General features: G+C 45.9%; 1 protein-coding gene across 1 annotated transcript in view; it reads right to left on the bottom strand.

The window, feature by feature from the left end:
• Positions 1–8,934, bottom strand: part of PRDM7 (PR domain containing 7) — a 12,139-nt gene extending 3,205 nt beyond the window's left edge. Inside the window, exons 1-9 of the mRNA XM_012657157.1 lie at positions 8,866–8,934; positions 8,328–8,451; positions 7,895–8,002; positions 6,000–6,049; positions 4,133–4,289; positions 3,308–3,409; positions 2,824–3,095; positions 2,356–2,423; positions 1,063–1,256 (exon numbers count right to left, since the gene is read on the bottom strand). Of these exons, the coding sequence (XP_012512611.1) occupies positions 1,063–1,256; positions 2,356–2,423; positions 2,824–3,095; positions 3,308–3,409; positions 4,133–4,289; positions 6,000–6,049; positions 7,895–8,002; positions 8,328–8,451; positions 8,866–8,934 (1,144 nt within the window). The remainder of the gene's footprint in view (positions 1–1,062; positions 1,257–2,355; positions 2,424–2,823; positions 3,096–3,307; positions 3,410–4,132; positions 4,290–5,999; positions 6,050–7,894; positions 8,003–8,327; positions 8,452–8,865) is intronic.
• Between the last annotated feature and the right edge of the window lie 10,491 nt (positions 8,935–19,425).

The following is a 19,425-nucleotide window of genomic DNA, read 5'->3' as shown; positions in this document are numbered from 1 at the left end:
CTCCCGAGCTCAAGCAATCCTCCCACCTCAGCCTCCCAGAGTGCTAGGATTACAGGCGTGAGCCATTGCGCCTGGCCTATGACTTTGGTTCTTACCCTCTCTGCATCCTTCACCTGAGTGGTCAGGCGCCTGGACTCACTCCTGCCTTAGGGCCACTGCGCCAGCTCCTCCCTCTGCCTGGAACCCTTTGCCCGCTCGTATTTGCACTTCTCAAATGCCACCTCCCTAGAGAAACCTCCCCTGACCATCCCCTGCTACACCGCACCCTCTCCTCACACTGATCCCTAGGCACTGTTCCTGGATTAGTTTTTTTCAAAGCAGTAGTCACTGATGTGTACACATGTTTCTCTCTTTCATGTGTCATCAGCTGCCTAAGAGCAGATATTGTGATTCTCTTGTTCAAGCTATATTTTCATCTCCTGGCACATTGTCTGGCACAGTATAAGAATTCATATGACAGCTAACTGAGATAATGAGTGAATGATAATAACATATGCATATTCTTTAGAAATATGGAAGAAATTAAAAAGAAAGAACTACAAGTGCCACAAGAAACTACCTTGTTGAGAGAGCTGGTAGATGAGAGAACTTTTTTTTTGCCTTCAAATCTTTCGGCACTGTATGCTATTATAAATTTTGTGCCTGAAGTACTTAGAATATGAAATCCAGCAAAAATTTAAAAATACAAAAATTGTCCCTAAGAGTCAAAGGCATATGACATGAATCTTTAATTTCAGAAGCACCTGACTGGAAATTTCACTGACTTTTGACTGCATTTTACTCTACTTAAGAGTTAAACCAGGCCAGGTGTGGTGGCACACACCTATAGTCCCAGCACTTTGGGAGGCCGAGGCAGGAGGATCCCTTGAGGCCAGGAGTTCAAGGCTGCAGTAAGCTCTGGCTGTGCCACTGCACTCCAGCCTGGGGGACAGAGTGAGACCCTGTCTCTAAAAAAATTAAAAATAAAAATACAGTACAATAACAGTAAGAGCTGAGCCATGAGAATTCCCAAGGAGAACCTTTCCTTCCCTTTCTTCCCTAGAGAGTCACTGTGGCACCCACCTTGCCCTGTGGCGAGGTCTTTCTTCCACTTGCTGCCCCACTTGATGCCCAGCTCCCGGCCATACTCATCCCCGTACCAGACCAGCAGTTCACAGCCCGGCCTGATGACCCGGCAGGTCCGATAGAAGATCTGCCTGTGGTATTGGAAGGCCACCAGGTTCTGCTCCTCCTCATCCCGGGCACAGTTCACATACCTGGGGTTGAGCAGGCAGAGGGAAAGAAAACAGGCTGTGAGTTTCCACCACCTGTCAGGTCCACATCTGGCTTGTCCCTGGTGGTCAAGGCCTCCATGCTCGGACGCTGCCCACTCCCCACCGCTCCTCAGACCTGCTCACACCTGAGTCTCTTTCACAGTGTTCTATGAATTCCTGTCTCTAGGTCCTGCTTACAGTGCTCATCCTGCCCAGAATGCTTCCCCCCTCTTGCCTAATTAACTACTTTTCAAAGCCCAATTCCAGACTTACCTCCACCTTCATTGGCCATAAAACACAGTGACCTCTAGCTTCTCCAAACTCTAAAGTAATTATACCACAGGACTTGGTGCTTGATCATGTACTCTGCTTCTAGATTAGCACACAGGTTTCTATACTCAGCCCAAGTCCACCTTGTTTTGAGAGGCCTTCCTCCAATCTCCACAGTTTACTCAGGTTTCCATAGAAACTTACAGGTCTCTCTGTCTTAGCAGAATAATTGTGCATGTTCTGTGTCAGCTGATACTGTTAGAGCAGCACAGAGGCCCAGGACTACCCTGTAGCTCACTTCTCCTCAGGCTGCAGGACCCAGTTTTAATTTCCTGCCCTCACAGATTAAAGGTCCTTTGTTTTAGGCTGTCTTGGCACTGTGTGCTTCTTGGAAACTAGGAAAATTATAGTTAAATATGCCTATAATTAAATGTTTCATGTCTGTCTGCAATACATCCTCCAAAAGTTCATGGGTTGTATGATCTGTTCAAGTAATGAATTTCATTTTCTAAACTGGAACACAGTAAGTGCTTAATAAATGTGGATTAGATAAATTAAAATTTGAATTCAGCATCCCCAATGAATCTAGGCTACTCAAGGTTTATCCTGGTGCCTCAGTTTTGTCCAGCATAGACATTTATGTTTTCATGAAAAATAAATTATAATACTTCTATTTTTATCTCTTTTTTTCTAAATGTTCAATATATGAAAGAGCATTGTATGGAGAAAAGTAGGAGCAAAGGATATAAAAACCACTGAAGGAGGCGTGATGGGAAGGAAAGAATCTGGGCTTGTGAGAGACAAATCGGACTCAGAAAACTGTTGGCCTCACCTCATCCAGTTGGCCCAAGAGTCGTCCTTTCCATCCACATACTCATAGCAGTTTCTCCCCTTGGTGATCTGAGTTTCAGAAAAATAAGGTAAAGGCTGTTTAGGGGTAATAATCAAAAGACTTATTTTACTCTACTCACATCAGTGCCCTTTGAGCCTGCGTGGATTCGACTGCCAGTTGAGACTGTGTGGCACGCTCCTTAGCCATCAGCTACTGTCTGAGTCGATCCATCCCATCAGAGCAGGGGTCCCACAAGGGAGGATGCACCTCTTTGTCTTTGTACCACTGTGCTCCCACTTACCCTCTGACCTTTAAACAGGAGTTCCATGTTCATGCAAAGACCACTGGGTACACAGAGCTAACCATGTTATCTCTGTCCACGTCCTTCCGGGTAGCAGGTGATTTCCCACCAAAGGCACAGAAGGGATGTGGGCAGCCAGAACAGGGGAAAAGGTGGGCACTTCTCACCAGCCAGGAGTATCCACTGTTGGCTGCCTCTTCGTCTTCTGTGACCTGGCCCTCGTACGGGCCAAAGTGCAGACCCAGTGGCAGTTCGGATGCCTCATTCCATACTCCAAGCCCAGCCTGAGGGATGCCCGATGGTCTGATTTTCAGCCCAGGGGGCAGGCTGAGGGCGGAGCGGTTGGGATGCCCCTTGTCCACTGCACTGTCCTTTACAAATGTAGGGGGCCCATGAGCAGCACAGCTGTCAATGAAGAAGTTCTGACACTTCTCACAATCTGGAGGCGAGAGCAGCAGGAATTAGGAAAGGTATAGTGCATGTTCTTGACATAAAGAGCTTCAGAAAGAGCCCAGCACTCACATCATTTAGCCTCAGTCCTGTACTCCAAGTCACTACAGTAGAGGAATGATTTGGGGGTCAAAAGATGAGATGAAATTATTGTGTCAGGACATAACAGCCTTCTGTGTGAGGGGCCAGAGGGTCACTTACAAAGGTAGTCGTCATCCTGAGGCTCGCTGACCTCTTTGTATGCATGGCCCTTTCTCTCTCGCAGGCTATACACCCTTACTTCAATCTTCTTTCTCCTGAGTTCTGAGTTGGAGAAAAGTAGGTGAATGAAGTTGGGAGTCTGGGATGTTCATCCCTGTTTTGTCAGAAGATGTGAACTCTCCTGCCGTCAGATTATCATCTGTTCTTCTATATACTCTGGTCCCACCCCACCCTCCAACTACTAGTTCAGAGAGACTAAGACTCAACACCCACACTGACTACAGATGCCTCGTTCAATTTTAGTTTCTGGCTGTTCCCATTATCCCATTAACCTTCCAACCTTTTCACTTATGAAACAGTTCATTCATGCGTTTATTCATTCAGAAAATATTTGTTGAGGGCATATTACATGGTAGGCACTGAGCAAAGGCCTGGGCACTAAGGAGGCATAGTCTCTATTATCAGAGATGGATTTGTTGGACACCTTTCATGATTCAATTCTTTTATATTTAATCTAGTGCTTTCAAACAATATATGAACTTATGTATCCTTATCTTCATTTTACAGATTAGCATTCAGGAGGTCAGAGAATCTATAAGATTTGCCCAAGGCCCCAGTGCTTCTGTGTAGATTATAACCCAAGTGTGTGATTTCAAAGTTAATGTTCTTATATGCTATTCAGCACTGCATCTAACTTCTGGTCTCATAGCTTAGTTCAGCTTAAGCCAAGGCCTATCCAAAGTCCACCCCACACATCTAGACCATACTCATCAAACTTTCTAGAGCACCGAGAGAGACTAAAGTCCCCAAATTATTTTCTCTTACCTAATTTTCGTCTAGAGTGCTGTCCAGAGGTATTTGCTTCTCTGGGAGGGGACACTGGTTTCTGGGGCTGCTCTGAGCCACTTGTGTTCAGTAAATTTGCTGTTCCTGGCAATTCCTTCAAACTAGATTCGTCACTTAATGACGCCCCGGGCATTCCCTTTAATGTGAGAGTCATATATTAAAAGACAACATGTATTTCTTTAGTTCTTTAGGGCCTGCAGTGTGTGTTTTCACATGCATGACTTTAGTTAATGCTTCAACAACCCTTAGAAATACCTGGGGTGTCTGAATACTAGAGGAAAAAGGGAGGGCCTAAGTGGGTAGTGAATCCAGGCCTAGAACCCATGTCTTAAGGCCCTTTCCCTTCAACTTTCTCTCAAATTTTTCCACATAAGTGAAGGCAAAGGGGGGAGGGAACTTGGGTAGACCAGCTGTAGAATCGACGAAGTCTGTGGAAGAATGGGTAAGGGCTTATAGAGAAAAAGAGGGTCTTCTGTATGCTCGTGGACACTCAATGGAAGGGAAATGTAGAAAAGCACAGAGGCCAAAACACATCTGAAAAGATGAGGTTGGGAAGAGACAAAGAAATAGTTGGCAAAATGTATCTAGAAAACTAAGAAAGCGATGCTACAAGTTGCAAAATTCCATGTCCTGGAAAGAATATTTGACTTTGGAATTAGATTAATTGGTTTCTGTACCAATTGTGATTGAATAAGAGTATGTCATTAGCTAATTCTCTTCAGTTTCCTGATCCGTAAATTGGCATAGTGCTAATTTTTAATGTTATAGTGAATATCAAACATAATAATGTTTGCCAAAGTGTTTTGTGAGCTATTGAACAGTATGAATGTGAGAATAATAATTTTCCTCACAGTCTTGATACTAGTTTCCCTCCTCAGCCTTCTCTACAGTTGAAATCTAACTCAAAGATTTTTTCTTCAGTATTCCTTGACCCTGTTACTCGTTTAATTTGTAGATTTGGAATCACTCATCAAAAAAATACTCAAAGGGCTCTCAAAGAGCTCATAATGTAAAGGCCTCAGGTCAAACAAATGATTCCAAACAGCATGAGAGTGGCCCAAATAGAGCCCGGAAGAAGGAGCCATTACTTCCTACAGGAATAGCATTTGGAACCAGTTCCAGAAGGATACATTTCTACTGAATCTTGTGTTACCTATATGAAGTCCTAAGTTATTTTCTTATTTGTTGTTTGTCAGTCTTCAAACCTGAAGCTCCTCAGGGACGGAAGTCAGTTTCTCTGATCAGAATGAGTCCCTTAAGAGGGTAGTGACCCTATCTCCTTCTCATCAGGACCATCCACCATACAAACTGTGTATCTGTAGCCTCCCTTGCAGTGTCTTAGTGCATCTCTCCCTTTACCGTAACAGAGAAAAACTGAGGTTGAAAAATCAGTCAGATGAATGATGTATGAATAAGACAGAATAAACTCTATAAAACTGTGAAAGTTTTAATGAGCTGTGAGTGCTTTAGAGAAGGAGTTTTGGATTAGACTGCACCAACACTAAATGTGATCTCAGGCACATAATTGAACATTTTTGTACCTCGGTTTCCTCATCTATAAAATGGTTATAGTTTTAGTACCTACCTCATAGGGGTGTTGTAAGGCTTAAGTAAGTTTATTCATGTAAAATGCTTAAAGTCTGAAATATTGCAGAAATAAATGGCAGTAGCAATTATTGTTACTGTTCTTATGAACTCTTAAAATGGTGATGATCTCAGACACCATGCTGAAGATCTCAGGAAAGGAAGGCAGCAGTTCCCAGGACACTGTACATTCTCCTTCTCTTACCTGTGTTTGGATCCACGAGGAAGACTTTCTTGTCAATAGGGTTCAGGAGATACTCACCTTCTGGTGTTTGCTCTGCTCCACTCTGAAGGCCAGCCAAGGACGTTTGACTAAAAGGTGATGATAAATCAGTGGTTTGGTTGGTAAATGTTTCTAAACTCTGGACATTCTTATCAGAAACAGAGAATTCTGAACTAGAGAGTGATAATTTCAAGTATTATCCCAGGGTGATTTGAAAATGTTTTCTGAAGTGTCATCAAGGCCTGTGTTGCTATTGGAGGCATTGATAATTTTCTTAAAATGTTTTTTAAAAATAGATAAAACTTAATCTCTGCTTCATCCTATGTTGATAAGATATTTATCATATTTATTTTTAAAAATAAATTGATAATTAAACCTTTATTAAGTTGCAAATCCTCCCTCTTCTGAACTCTCCTGTCCAAGCAGTAAAAGAGGAAATGAGCGTCTCACTTCTGTTTTATAATGACTGCACATTATTTTATTTACCTGATGCTGTCTCTGGTCAGTGACATGTGTGAAAGATCAGGGACACTAAATAGTTCTCTCAAACCTTCTCCCAGAATCAGGACAAAGAATCAGATTCATTTTGGGATTTGAGGATCATGTAGTATGATTAAATATATATAAATAAATTATGTATCCTAATAGTTAATTATTTCCTCTTCTAAGACATTTGATAACTGATTATGAGATTAGTGTTAAAAAGCTTTTAGTGGATTTACAGCTTAAAGTTGCATTAATTGTCCTTTGACTAATTAACAATGTTTATCAAAAACAATCTTTGTTTAAAAAAAGAATGACTACTTTATTTATTTAATTTTTTTCAGATACAGGGTCTCAGTCTGTTCTCCAGGTTGGAGTGCAGTGACTGGATTATAATTCACTGCAGCCTGGAGCTCCTGGGCTCAAGCAATCCTCCTGTGTCAGCCTCCTGAGCAGCCGGTACTACAGGCTCACACCACAACAACCTGGCTGATTTTTTTTATTTTTTGTAGAGACAAGGTCTCACAACAGCCCAGGCTGGTCTTGAACTCCTGGCCTCAAGCGATCCTCCCATCTTGGCCTCACAAAGTTCTGGAATTATAGGCGTGAGCCACTACGCCTGGCCTAAATTTTAAACATATAGGAAAATATGGAGAATGATACTGGAAAACCTATATATCCATCTTCATTCATTCCAATCTCAACATTTTGCTATAACTGCTTCAAATCTTTTTTTTTTTTTTTTTTTGAGACAGAGTCTCACTGTGTTGCCTCGGCTAGAGTGCCATGGCGTCGTCTTAGCTCACAGCAACCTCAAACTCCTGGGCTCAGGCGATCCTTCTGCCTCAGCCTCCCGAGTAGCTGGGACTACAGGCATGCGCCACCATGCCTGGCTAGTTTTTTTTCTATATATTTTTAGTTGTCCGATTAATTTCTTTCTATTTTTAGTAGAGACGGGGTCTCGCTCTTGCTCAGGCTGGTTTCGAACTCCTGAGCTCAAACAATCCACCCGCCTCGGCCTCCCAGAGAGCTAGGATTACAGGCGTGAGCCACTGCGCTCGGCCTCAAATCTTTTTTTTTTAATTTCAAAATTCAAAAACAAAAATTAAAACAAACAAAAAACCAAATAAGCCACAGTGAAGCCACCTGCCAGCCCCTTCCTCCTTCTGTTGTGATGATAACTATTCTGAATTTGATATTCTTATTCACATTAAGATTTTATACATTTCCTACTTACTGTGTTTTTAAATAATATATAATTATTTTATACATTTAAAAACTTTGCATGAATAGCCTCTTACTGTATATACTGTTTTGCATCTTGCTTGTTTGTTGAACATTTCAGTTTTTGAGGGAATACTCTGTTTTCTTTGTTAACTCCTGAGATGCAGCTGAGACCTAAACCCAGCTGGTTTCAGGAGGTCACCTCTAAAATCCTTCTGGCTCCTCACCTTGTTGCCTAGGTGTCCATTCTTCATCGGAATCCTCAGTGTCATCCACCTGGTGTTTGATGGCCTGCCTTCGGTGACACATGAAAGCTGGTCGAGGGGCTCTGAGACCTGAAAAGAAGCAGAATCTTTGTCCTAAAAGGGAATAGCTGAGAGGAGGAACAAAGGACACTAGTAGTGCAAAGCACCACAAAACCAGTGCGGCTCCGTCTGTAGAGCTGGGAGAGTCTCATACAAGGTCGAGATGTGACCTCTGTGTGGCCAACATTGGCACAGCCTTGTCCTGACACAAAAGAAAATTTCCCTCCAGATTTGTCTCCATACAGAAGGGAACTGTGGGCAGATGCTGCCACCTAAGAGAAAGCTAAAATAATATAGAGACTGAAAATGTGTTTTATGTTTCCCAGGTTGGTCTGCACCCAGCACTTCCTCTTACCTATAGTAATCAGTGCATTGTAGTTCCTTTTCACATTCCTATAGCGGATTTTCTCCCAGTCTCCCATCTCTGCCCATTCTTCCTTGGAGAAGTATATGGAAATGTCTTTGAAAGCATCTTTGTCCTAGAGAAAGTAACAGATTCCATCAGTGGTTTACTAGCACACATCAAGCTGGGCCTTTTCCTCCACCTGTGTGTAGGGTGTAGTTTGGGGCCTCTGTGTAGTCTCTGTGAAATAAGGGTAAAGACTTTCCCTGTCTCCCCAGATTGTGTCCTGTTTAACTTGGCAAACACTGAGCGTTTTCCTAGTTCTCCTCCGACAGACAGCAGTTGCTGACGCTTGTGTCCTTTTCCCTCCCACATCCTGGACAGGACCAACTGCCCCCATTCCATGCACGTGCTGACAGGGTTACCCAGGGGTGCAGGCCAGGAGTCTGCAGACTTCCAGAGACCAGCTGCTTGTCACTAGGTCCCCTTCCCCATCCTTCCTACGGACTCTGCTTGAAGCCTGACTTCACTGCCCGCCCTCCCTTCTCACCGTGGGCTCCCACCCTGTTCTCGCTTTATCTACCTCTCGGCTTTCCTCCTGGGACTTGTCGGGGCTCATGGTGCTGGACTGCCGGGCAGGTCCCGGTCCAACTCGGAGTTTGGGAAGGGCCTTTGAGTCTCCCAGCTCCCAGGCCAAGCTCCTGTGGAAGGAGAAGGTGCTGAGAGGGGGAGACAGCCCAGACCACTACCCAGAACCAGACTGTCGTCGCTGCTGGGCTGGGGTATCCAGAACAGGAAGATGCGGGGGCCCTGGCAAGCTCTAGAGGATGCCGAGCAGGTCTGCGGGGTACTGATGGGACGGGATGGTCTCCACCAGTCACGACAGACCAACTAATGTGAGCTGGATTTTGTCTCCCTGATTACCCTGCAGCTTGGCTCATCTGAGCGAAGATGGGAACGGTATCTGGGGGGTTGCGGCTAAGGGTGTTTGAGGGACGTCCTGAGGTGTGAGGGTCAGAGGAGTCCCAAGGAGACCTCGAGGACCCCTGACTGCTGGGATTCGGGTCAGACCGATGAGCAGGGTTCTGTTCCAGTGAGAGAAAATGAACATTTCTCATAGAAGGTTTTTGGGGATCTCCAACTGGGGATTCTGGAAAAATCTGGGAGTAAAGCAGTCTGGATCTCTGAGGGGCAGGTATCTCTCAGGCTGAAGAGATTTGGGGTGTCCAAAGTCGATGAGATTTGGGGTCGGTCAGGCTGAGGGAATTTGAGATGTTTCAGGCTGAGGGAATTGGGGCTTCTCAGGTTCAGGGGATTCAGGGTCTCTCAGGCTGATAGCATTTGGGGTTTCTCAGGACAAGATTTGGGGGTCTTTCAGGCTCAAGCTGAGGGGACTTGAGATTCATCAGGCTAAGGGGATTTGGGATCTTCAAGGCTGACGAAATTTGTGATCTCTTAGGTTAAGGAGATTTGGAGTCTCGTTAAGGGGCGTTAGGTTGAAGCTGAAGGGATTAAGAGTTTCCAGGCTGAGAATACTTAGGTCTCTGAGGTTGGGGAAATTTGGTCTCTCTGTGGGTGAGATGTTTAAAGTTTCTCAGGCTCAGGGGTTTGGGTGCCTTAGGCTGAGAGGAATTGTGTTCTTCGGGGTCAGGGGATTTGGTGTTCCTGGGGGTCTCATGCTGAGGGGATTTACGGTCCCTCAAGGTGGAAGGAGTTGGGGTCTCCTGAGGTTGAGAGAATTTGGAGCTTCTTAGCCTGCGGGGATCCGGGGTCTCCCAGGCTGGCATTTTAAGCTCTGGCTGAGGGTTTGTACGAGTTTCACGCTGCCCAGCAGAGGGCCCCGGTGCGCCTGTCAGTCCCGGCCCTCCTCCCTCGCCGCCCACCCTGGCCCTTCGGGGCCCCTCAGGAGGCAAGGCGTGGTGGAGGCCGAGGTACCAGTCCGCAGTGCCCTGTTGGTACACGCGAGCTGCCAGTCAGCGTTGCGACCGACGCGGTCTCGCCAATCGACTGTCAGGAGACGCTAAAGCCGCGCCCCGCGCCTGCCAGTCACCGGCGCAACCCGGTTCTGGGCAGGGGCGGTGGGGGCGGGACCTGGTTTTTCCCGCCCTTGAGGAAGGTCCCGCTCCAGCCCGCGGGGATTGGCTGCTCTGAGTCCGGCGCGTGTGTCAGTCAAGAAGCCTCCAGCGCGCAGGCGCAGTCTCGCGGTTTTCGCGGCTTTGTTTTATCCCAACCCGGGCGTTTGTGAATGAGCCGCTGGGGCTCCTGGGGTCCCGTCACGGGCCGTGTCCTCTGAGGTTGGGCTGGCCCTCCTGGCGGTCCGCCGACAAAAGATCTTAATCGCGCTGTGCAGTGTTACAAGCATTCGGCGTCACCGTGGGGGATGTGGTTTCACCGCAGCCGCGTCCCAGCACTTCCTCCCGCGGCGGCGGGGGTCGAGACCCGTGGGGCAGCGCCGGGCCGGGCCGGGCCTCCGGGGCGGGATGTGTCCACGCGCCCTCTGCACCCGCCTCCCGGAACCCCCCGGAAGGGCAGCGGCTCCCACGGTCCCGGGCGAGTTCGAGGGTGGGACGGGGCAGGGGGGTTCCTGGGGAGTTGGGTCTGCGTGTGGGGAAGGGGCCGTGCACCGGGGACGCCAGTGCGCCGAACAGGGCGAGGCCTGCTGGAGGCCGCTGTGCCACCGCGTTGTCTGAGCTTCGGAGAGCAGAGCCCGGACTTGGTTCCCGAAGTTGCTCCGTGAACGCGTGTTGGCGCCCGGGGAGCTGTCTCAGCAGGGGAGGGATGGATGGAGGAGGGTTGTGAAGGATCCCTTGATTCACCCTCCTGGTCCCCACCTCGTCCAGCCCAGCGCCTGCCTGGAGGGGCACTCGGGAGTCTTGTCGACTGGATGGATAAACGGGGTGGCCTGGCAGTAGCTATAGTATCGATGAGAGTAGTTTGAGGGTCCCTGTACTGGTGCTTGCTCTGTCCCCGGGGGAGTGTCTGATACTCCCTTCTCCACGAAGTCCCCGGAGCCCCAGGCTGGGCCTGACGCCTCCTCTCCCCGCACAGACCAGTGTGGTGCCCCCTAAGCTCTGATCTCCTGCGGTTGCCTTTTCTGTGGAAGGGTCTCTGTGAGGACCCAGCACGGAGCTCCGGACCTGCAAGACCCTGTGTAAACTCCGCAGCCGCCCACGGGGAGGGGCCGTCAGCATCTCCACCCATGCAGAGGTCTCATTCGAAGCTGGGAGGTTAAACCTGTGACCAAGGTCACACAGCCAACTGCAGGCAAGCTGGGATCTCCCCCTACGCAGACCTTTAAACACTATTTTTAACGGCTCCGGGAAAGGGCTGGAGGCTGATTTAGTGAATGAGCTGGGAAATCTCAGTGCCACAGAGAGCCTGTAAGATCTAGTCCTGCCAGGGGGTCATGGGGCAACGTACCTCGCTGGGCAGTAGGTAGAATGGTTCAGCTTTGACTGAGAGGGTCTGAGGTTTTTTTCCTCCAAAAGGGAACCTCACCCGAGAAGAGTGAGCGGGTTGACTTTTTCTGGAATTCTGGGGTCCCAGGTCTGCGGAAGGAAGCTGAAGTGATTGGAGCTTCGAGGGACCCCATGGGGTGGGAGGCAGTGCATTCTGGGCGAAGGCGTGGGTTCTGCCGTAGGCAGACCTGAGTCCACATCCCAGTCACAGCCCACTGGCCGTGGGATCTTGGGTAGGCCTGTGAACTAAAATAAAATTTTAAGGCTCACTCCCCCACCCCCCTTCGCCGGCTGACTAAATGGACCCCCTCGTGGCCAAAGAGATATCCTAAAACTAAATTGCCTGCCAGGAGGAAGGAGGTCAGACATGCCTCATCATGCCCCCCTCCTTCTTGGGGACATCCTTTGGAACCCATGATCAGGCCTAAGGGTGTGCAGGACACACCTGCAGGTCCTCAATTTACACAACAAATCTATGTCCAGTGGCTTATCTCTGATAAACAGCTCCTTATGTTGAAACATTCCAAGCCTTTAGACAAAGCTTCATGTCTTTAGCCAATTACAAGCCAAAGAATCTTTAACCCCACCTATAATAATAACCTGTAAGCCTCCCCTTCGAGATGGCCCACCTTTTCCGGCCAAACCAATGTGTGCCTCCCACGTATTGATTTATGACTTTACCTCTAACCCCTGTCTCCCTGAAATGTATAAAACCAAACTGTAACCCATCCTCTGTGAATCCACTGCTCAAGACCTCTTGGGCGTGGCTCCGGGTCATGGTCCTCAAATTTGGCTCAGAGTAAATCTCTTTAAAATTATTTTACAGAATTTGGTCTTTTTTCCGTTGACAGCCCCATTCCCCTGCTCTAAGCCTCTGATAACTTGTCTGTGGGCATTGACAGCACTTCCCTCTCACATCATGGATGTTGTCTCTATAAATCTCCTAGCACAGTGTGAGTGGTCAATAAACAGCAATGAAAGTTATTATTAAAATGCAACCATAATTCTATAGTGTGTCACATTGCAATGTGATCAAATGGGATACGGGACCAGGTCTGACTGACCCTTCCCTACGAGGCTATTCTCTAGCCCAGGAAGGGATTCTGAAACCCATTTTCTGCAGTGGCTATAGAAACGATGGGGATGTCCTTGAAAGCAAGAGGGACTATGGTCAGATGTGTAGAGGGACTTAGCAACTCCCCAGGCCATAGACTTGAGACATGGGTAGCCAGTAGGGAAGGTTTCCATGAACTCAGCACTTCCCACAAAGGGAACAATGAGTCCCTGTGTTCTGGAGACATGGACAGTCCCCTGTGAGATGATAGGCCTGGACCAGATAGCACAGTGTGGGTCCTGGGGACCCAGGATCTTGTTGGACCTTCTGACTCCAGGGTGGAGAGGCTAGTGGTACACACTGTTTGTTGAGTGCAGAATTCTTTTGCTATTTGGTGTATCCCTCCGCACTCTGCCTGCTGACATTTTGTGTATGTATGTTTTCAAATTTTTGCTAGTACATCTGCACACACCTTCATATACAAATATACAGCTAAATATATACATAAGTATACACACTAGAATCACCAGTTACATACACTTCAACAACCTGCATTTATTATTCAATGTATTTTGGACATCTAACTATCATCAATCATTTATTTTTTCTTTACTTTTTTAAACAGCCAGGTAGTATGTTGTAAAAAGCGTTGTGTTTAATGGGTAGATAACATCCCATGATCTGGCTGTGCTACAATGTTTCTATTCCACAGCCACCTACCATCATCATGGAAATTTTGTTTCTTAAGTTTCAGAATTGTAAAGGAAAATAAAAATCTCAGGATCTTCCCAAACTTCTTATGCAAAAGGAAAGGTCAAGCCTGGAGGCTGAGTCATACAACACCCCCCTCCAAATGAAAAGCTGTTACTAACAGTATGCATTAGGCAGATCCCCACAGAAAGATAAATGGCGTAGAGCATCTATGGAGGACTATCCCCACAGATCATTCCTGGGGAAATGTATAAATACTAAACTTCTTGAAAACCTCTTTGGAAAAACAGTCACAGGTGTGTCTGTGGCTTGCGTGGTTTCCCAGATGCACCCTAAAGCTGGCTTAATAAACCTCGATTGATTGAGATCCTTGCCTTGGTCACTCATTTCAGTTGTCACTTGGTAACCATGAAGGGCTACCTCAGAGTAGAACCCCTTTGACTCGCAGCGATTCTCCTACTGGTGCTTGGTATGCCCGCTGGAGTTTTACTCTAAGGTGCGGTTCACCAGACTCAGCGGCTGCTCTCTCCCCAGGTTCCCTGGTCTCCCAGAATTTTCAGTTTGAGATACAAGGCTTATTTTGACAGGGACTCCCCTGAGGGGGTTTTGCTCACTTCTGATAAGGAAGATGAATTTCCTGCTTCTGTGACAACAGAGAGCAGTCTTTGGCTTGGGCACCATCTCCAGGTAAGGGGCTGGTTTGGGGTTTCATTTTAGAATTTGGTAGCTGAAGGTTAAGGTTGATAGTCAGCTGGCTATAACTCTTCCTTATGCTTAGGTATCTCAACAACACATAAATTGTGCAATTGCTTTTTCTGTTTTTGGTTCCATTCTTTCTTACATTAGATTTGATCAAGTGTTGCTGAAAACTGTCAGAAGCTCTAAATTATGGGAATCAAGACCTCTAAAATAGACTAAAACCCTTGCGACTGCAGAAAATCAAGTTCTACCTCTAGAGACACCGACCAGTTAAAATAAATCAAAATATTTTACCCCCAAATTATGGCAAGAAACAATCGGTGAATTCCAGAGAATCACCAGGAGAGGCGCACAGAGTGACGAGCCCGCGGTGGCTTCCCTGATCTAAGGTGAGGACAGCGCTTCCTCCTCCTTGGGACCCACCTGGGGGCTGCGTGAGGAAGAGGTGAGGACGAAGCTCCTGTCCGCTGCCCATGAGTGCCGAGGAGGAATCTCCGTCATATGCTTTACTTTCTCACGTAATGTTTTATGTGCTATTTTATAAAAGCATCCTTTAATCGAGGGTTTGACTATTCATCATCAAAGCGTGCGGAAATACGTTGCACAGATTTCGGTTCGTTTCTGGGGAGAAATGGGAGACGCACATCTGGATGGTTGGGGTAAACTTGGGGACTGGTAGGTGTTAGGGTGGAGATGCCGGTGCACGTGCGTTTCCAGAAAGATTTCTCACTCAGAGATTAAGATAGATAAAAGTTGTCAATGGAAAAAAGACCAAACTCTGTAAAATACTTTTAAAGAGATTTACTCTGAGCCAAATTTGAGGACCATGACCTGGAGCCACGCCCAAGAGGCCTTGAGCAGTGGACTCGCTGTGGCTGGGTTACAGTTTGGTTTTATACATTTCAGGGAGACAGGGGTTAGAGGTAAAGTCATAAATCAATACGTGGGAGGCACACATTGGTTTGGCCGGAAAAGGTGGGCCATCTTGTAAGCCGGGGCTTACAGGTTATAGGTGGGTTTAAAGATTCTTTGGCTTGTAATTGGCTAAAGACATGAAGCTTTGTCTAAAGGCTTGGAATGTTTCAACATAAGGAGCTCTTTATCAAAGATAAGCCACTGGACATAGTTTTGTTGTGTAAATTGAGGACCTGCAGGTGTGTCTTGCATACCCTTAGGCCTGATCATGGGTTACAAAGGATGTCCCCAAGAAGGGAGGGGGACATGATGAGGCATGTCTGACCTCCTTTCTCCTGGCAGGCAATTTAGTTTTAGGATACTCCTTTGGTCACGAGGGGGTCCATTTAGTCAGCCGGTGGGGGTGGGGGTGAGCCTTAACATTTTTAGTTCACAAAGTTAAAAAAGTTTATCCTTTTAGAGGGAAGAGAGCGAGAGAGAAGTGGGGGAGAGAGCAGGCAGACGGCAAGGCATCCCAAAGAAAGGGAAGGGGGTGCCAGTGGGGAGGCCAGGTGGCTCCCTGATTTTAAGGGGGAGGATGAGAAAAAAACGTAGTGAGTGCTGTCAGTTGATGAGAAATGCGGCAGCAGGTAGATAACAAAGACTGCAAGGATGTGAAAGTCCAAGAGCTGATTTCGTGCTTTCCTTAGAGAAGGGTTACCGCAGATGTGACTCTGTCCTTGAGGTATGGTTGAGGCTGTAGCTTGTTCTCCTGCCGTTTACTCAGGGACTCTGTAAAAGCAGATTCTCAAAAAAAACCCAACCAGTTTTGAAAGAGAGATATTTACATCTCTTTTCTGTCCATGCAGCCTTTTCAGAAGTTGTGCAAAACAGAACTCCTGCAGGGTACCTGTTTGTGAGAGGACTCATAGGATTGGGTATTTTCCTGTTATCTTTGCAAGGCTCTGCCTTTCCGTAGGAGCCTGTGGAGCAGGCCCTGAGGCTGAGGCCAGAGGAAACATACGCACCCTATAGAAATGCTTTTGTGTTTTAATGGTTCATTTTTCTTACAGCATTAAAGCAGTTGAAACAATATTGACAAATTGAAAAGTAAGCATATTGAAACTCATGACATTATTTAAATATATTATTTATACCAAACTACAGTTTATTAAAAATTTGTTTTGTGGCTTTAATGGAAGTAAACTTATCAAAAACATTTTTTCTTTTGTTGGGAAAGTCACAGTTTAATTGGCAGTATGATTGTAATGATAAATGAAATAATGTCTGTTTTAAAACATTAACATTCTACATTACATGAAATATATTAACTGTAGCAAGCTTGGATATTGTACCATAAAATGAATTGAAGAAAGTCACCATATGTTTTTCCTGGGCCTTGAACAATTTAAATAAAATCAGAATTTATTAAAGGTCAGTTAACACTCAGCTGTGAACCGATATGGTCCTGGGGTCTGTTCCAATGGGTGATCTCTAAGCATCATTCTAAGGTTTTCTATGCTAATTGGTCTCCTTATACTTTCCTTACTTTAGAGTCAATTTTGTTAATGTGTATTTTTACTAGGAAATCACTCATTTCCTCTAGGTTTCCAGCTTGCTTCAATAAGATTCTCTTATTTAACTTTTAATTTTTCCTCTTCTTCTAGTTTTGTACAGAATTCTTTTTTTTTTTTTGAGACAGTTTCACTGTGTTGCTCTGGCTAGAGTGCCGTGGCGTCAGATTAGCTCACAGCAACCTCAAACTCCTGGGCTCAAGCGATCCTCCTGCCTCAGCCTCCCGAGTAGCTGGGACTACAGGCATGCGCCACCATGCCCGGCTAATTTTTTCTATATATTTTTAGTTGTCCGATTAATTTCTTTCTATTTTTAGTAGAGACGGGGTCTCGGTCTTGCTCAAACTGGTTTTGAACTCCTGAGCTCAAACGATCCGCGCGCCTCGGCCTTCCAAAGAGCTAGGATTACAGGCGTGAGCCACCGCGCCCGGCCCAGAATTCTTAATCCTATGAATTTTTGCTATTTTTTCCAACAACAATGTTCAAATAATTAATTAATTAATTTAAGTCAAGGTCTTTCTTTGTTGTTTTCTTTGTTGTCCAGGCGGGATTGCAGTGGCATGATTATAGCTCATTGCAGCCTCAAACTCCTAGGCTCAAACAATCCATCGTTGTCAGCTTCCTGAGTATCCATGACTACAAGCGCATGCCACAACACTTGGCTAATTTTTAAATTTTTTTGTAAAGATGGGGTCTTGCTATGTTGTCCAGGCTGGTCTTGAACTCCTGGCTTCAAGTGATCCTGTCGCCTCAGGCTCCCAAAGTGCTGGGATTACTGGCATGAACCAATGCTCCTGGTCAACAATATTTAAAAAATATACTTCTTAGTTTATCTTGTTTTCAACTGAGAGACTTGTCATGTTTGACAATCTCTCATGACCCAATGACATTCTTAAATGATTTTTAATTAATATCTGCTTAATAAGTCATGTCTTGTAGGATGCAGCTGTCAGTAGTATTGCCAAAAAAAAATCATATACTCCCAGAGGCAGCAGCTCACTCCTATAATCCCAGCACTCTGGGAGGCTGAGGCAAGAGGATCACTTGAAGCCAGGAGTTCAACACTGGGCTGAGTAAAATAGCAAGACCCTATTGTTAGGTTTGTTCCAAGTGGGAACCCGAAAAGTATGTATAGTATGGAATGTGGTTAATGGAAAACTTAGGCTTGTAAAACAATAGCCACAGGAGTCTGGAGAGTTCAGAGGTTGTAAATCTAACAAGACAGCTGCAGACACCGGCATTCCTATCCCCCCTGATAAGGATGAAACTACCTCCCTCCCTTATCTCTACAGGATGAGACTGATGCAGGGGTCCCAGAAATTGGTTGTTTTTTAAAAAATTTCATTACAGCAGCTGTTCTGGTGCAGGCACTCACTCCCCCCGGAGAAACCCTCTATAAAACCCAAGGCTTCCCCCTCCCTCACTGTGGACACTTTTTTTGGCCTCCACCCATCTGCACCCAGATGCTCAAAATGAACAGTATTTTGCTATACATGAGGTTTCGTGTGTCTCTTTCTCAGCTCCGGACCTAACACCTATCACTACAAAATTTTTTTTTTAAATTAGTGGGGTGTAGTGGTGGGCACCTGTAATCCCAGCTACTTGGGAGGCTGAGGCAGGAGGATCACTTGAGCCCAGGAGTTTGAGGTTGCAGTGAGCTAGGATGAGGCCACTGTGCTCCAGCCCGGGCAACAATACCTGTAGATTTCAGAGAATTCCTATCTTCTTGAGGTCCCTGGAATTTCCCAGGATTCCTGGGCCTGCTAGGAAGTGACCTTCCTTAGTCACCTATAAGGCTGAGAACCTTATAATCCAGGTGTCAGGATAGTTTTTCACAGAGGGCTTTGTCAACATTGGCTCTGCAATGTCAACCTTAGTTCTGTGAATTGAAATTAAAGCTTTTGCGGCAGAAACGATTTTATAAAGCTTTATTGGAAGCCAAATGTAAGGAAGGATCTACCCAGGAAGAGACACCATCAGAGTTGGGGTGTTCCAGAGCCTGTCATAAGGTGAAAGGCTTTTATAGGAAAGTTTGAAAGAATGTTGGGACTCCCCATACTGGAGTTGTGCTCTTCATCAGTGGGTATAATATAGAAGTTAGTCATTGGCTACAGATTATATCATACAGGCTAAAAGTGTCTGTGTGCAAGGCAATCAGTAGAACTTCATGCTTCAGATACCTTAAGTCAGTATCCTGCACAGTGTTAGCAGGTTATACATTGACCAGTACATCAACCATCTGAGGAACTTATAATAAGATTATTTACTCAAAGACGGAATGCTGCCACCGATTCACAAGACCTCCCTAAGATGGCTTAATTTGGAAGCCTGACAGTTTCTAAAATAAACTGTCAAATGTAAACCTTTGAGGTTATTAGTTCCTTAAAATTGTCTGGTCATATCTTGTCCTATGTATATCATTCTCAAATATGACATTTCCGTCAAAACCTTGGTAATATCACCAATTTTTCTAATTATGTCCTGTTACAAGGTGAACAGATTCTTATTCAACTTATGCAAATAACTGTTCTTTCATGAACATAAGACTATCCAACAACAAGTTTTCTTTCTTTTTTCCTTTTTTTTTTTTTGAGACAGTCTCACTGTGTTGCCCGGGCTAGAGCGCTGTGGCGTCATCCTAGCTCACAGCAACCTCAAACTCCTGGGCTCAAGCAATCCTTCTGCCTCAGCCTCCTGAGTAGCTGGGACTACAGGCATGC

The sequence above is a fragment of the Propithecus coquereli genome, unplaced genomic scaffold (genome assembly GCF_000956105.1).
Source record: "Propithecus coquereli isolate 6110/MARCELLA unplaced genomic scaffold, Pcoq_1.0 Scaffold531, whole genome shotgun sequence".
Lineage (NCBI taxonomy): Eukaryota > Metazoa > Chordata > Mammalia > Primates > Indriidae > Propithecus > Propithecus coquereli.
This window is presented reverse-complemented; position numbering and strand designations above follow the sequence as displayed.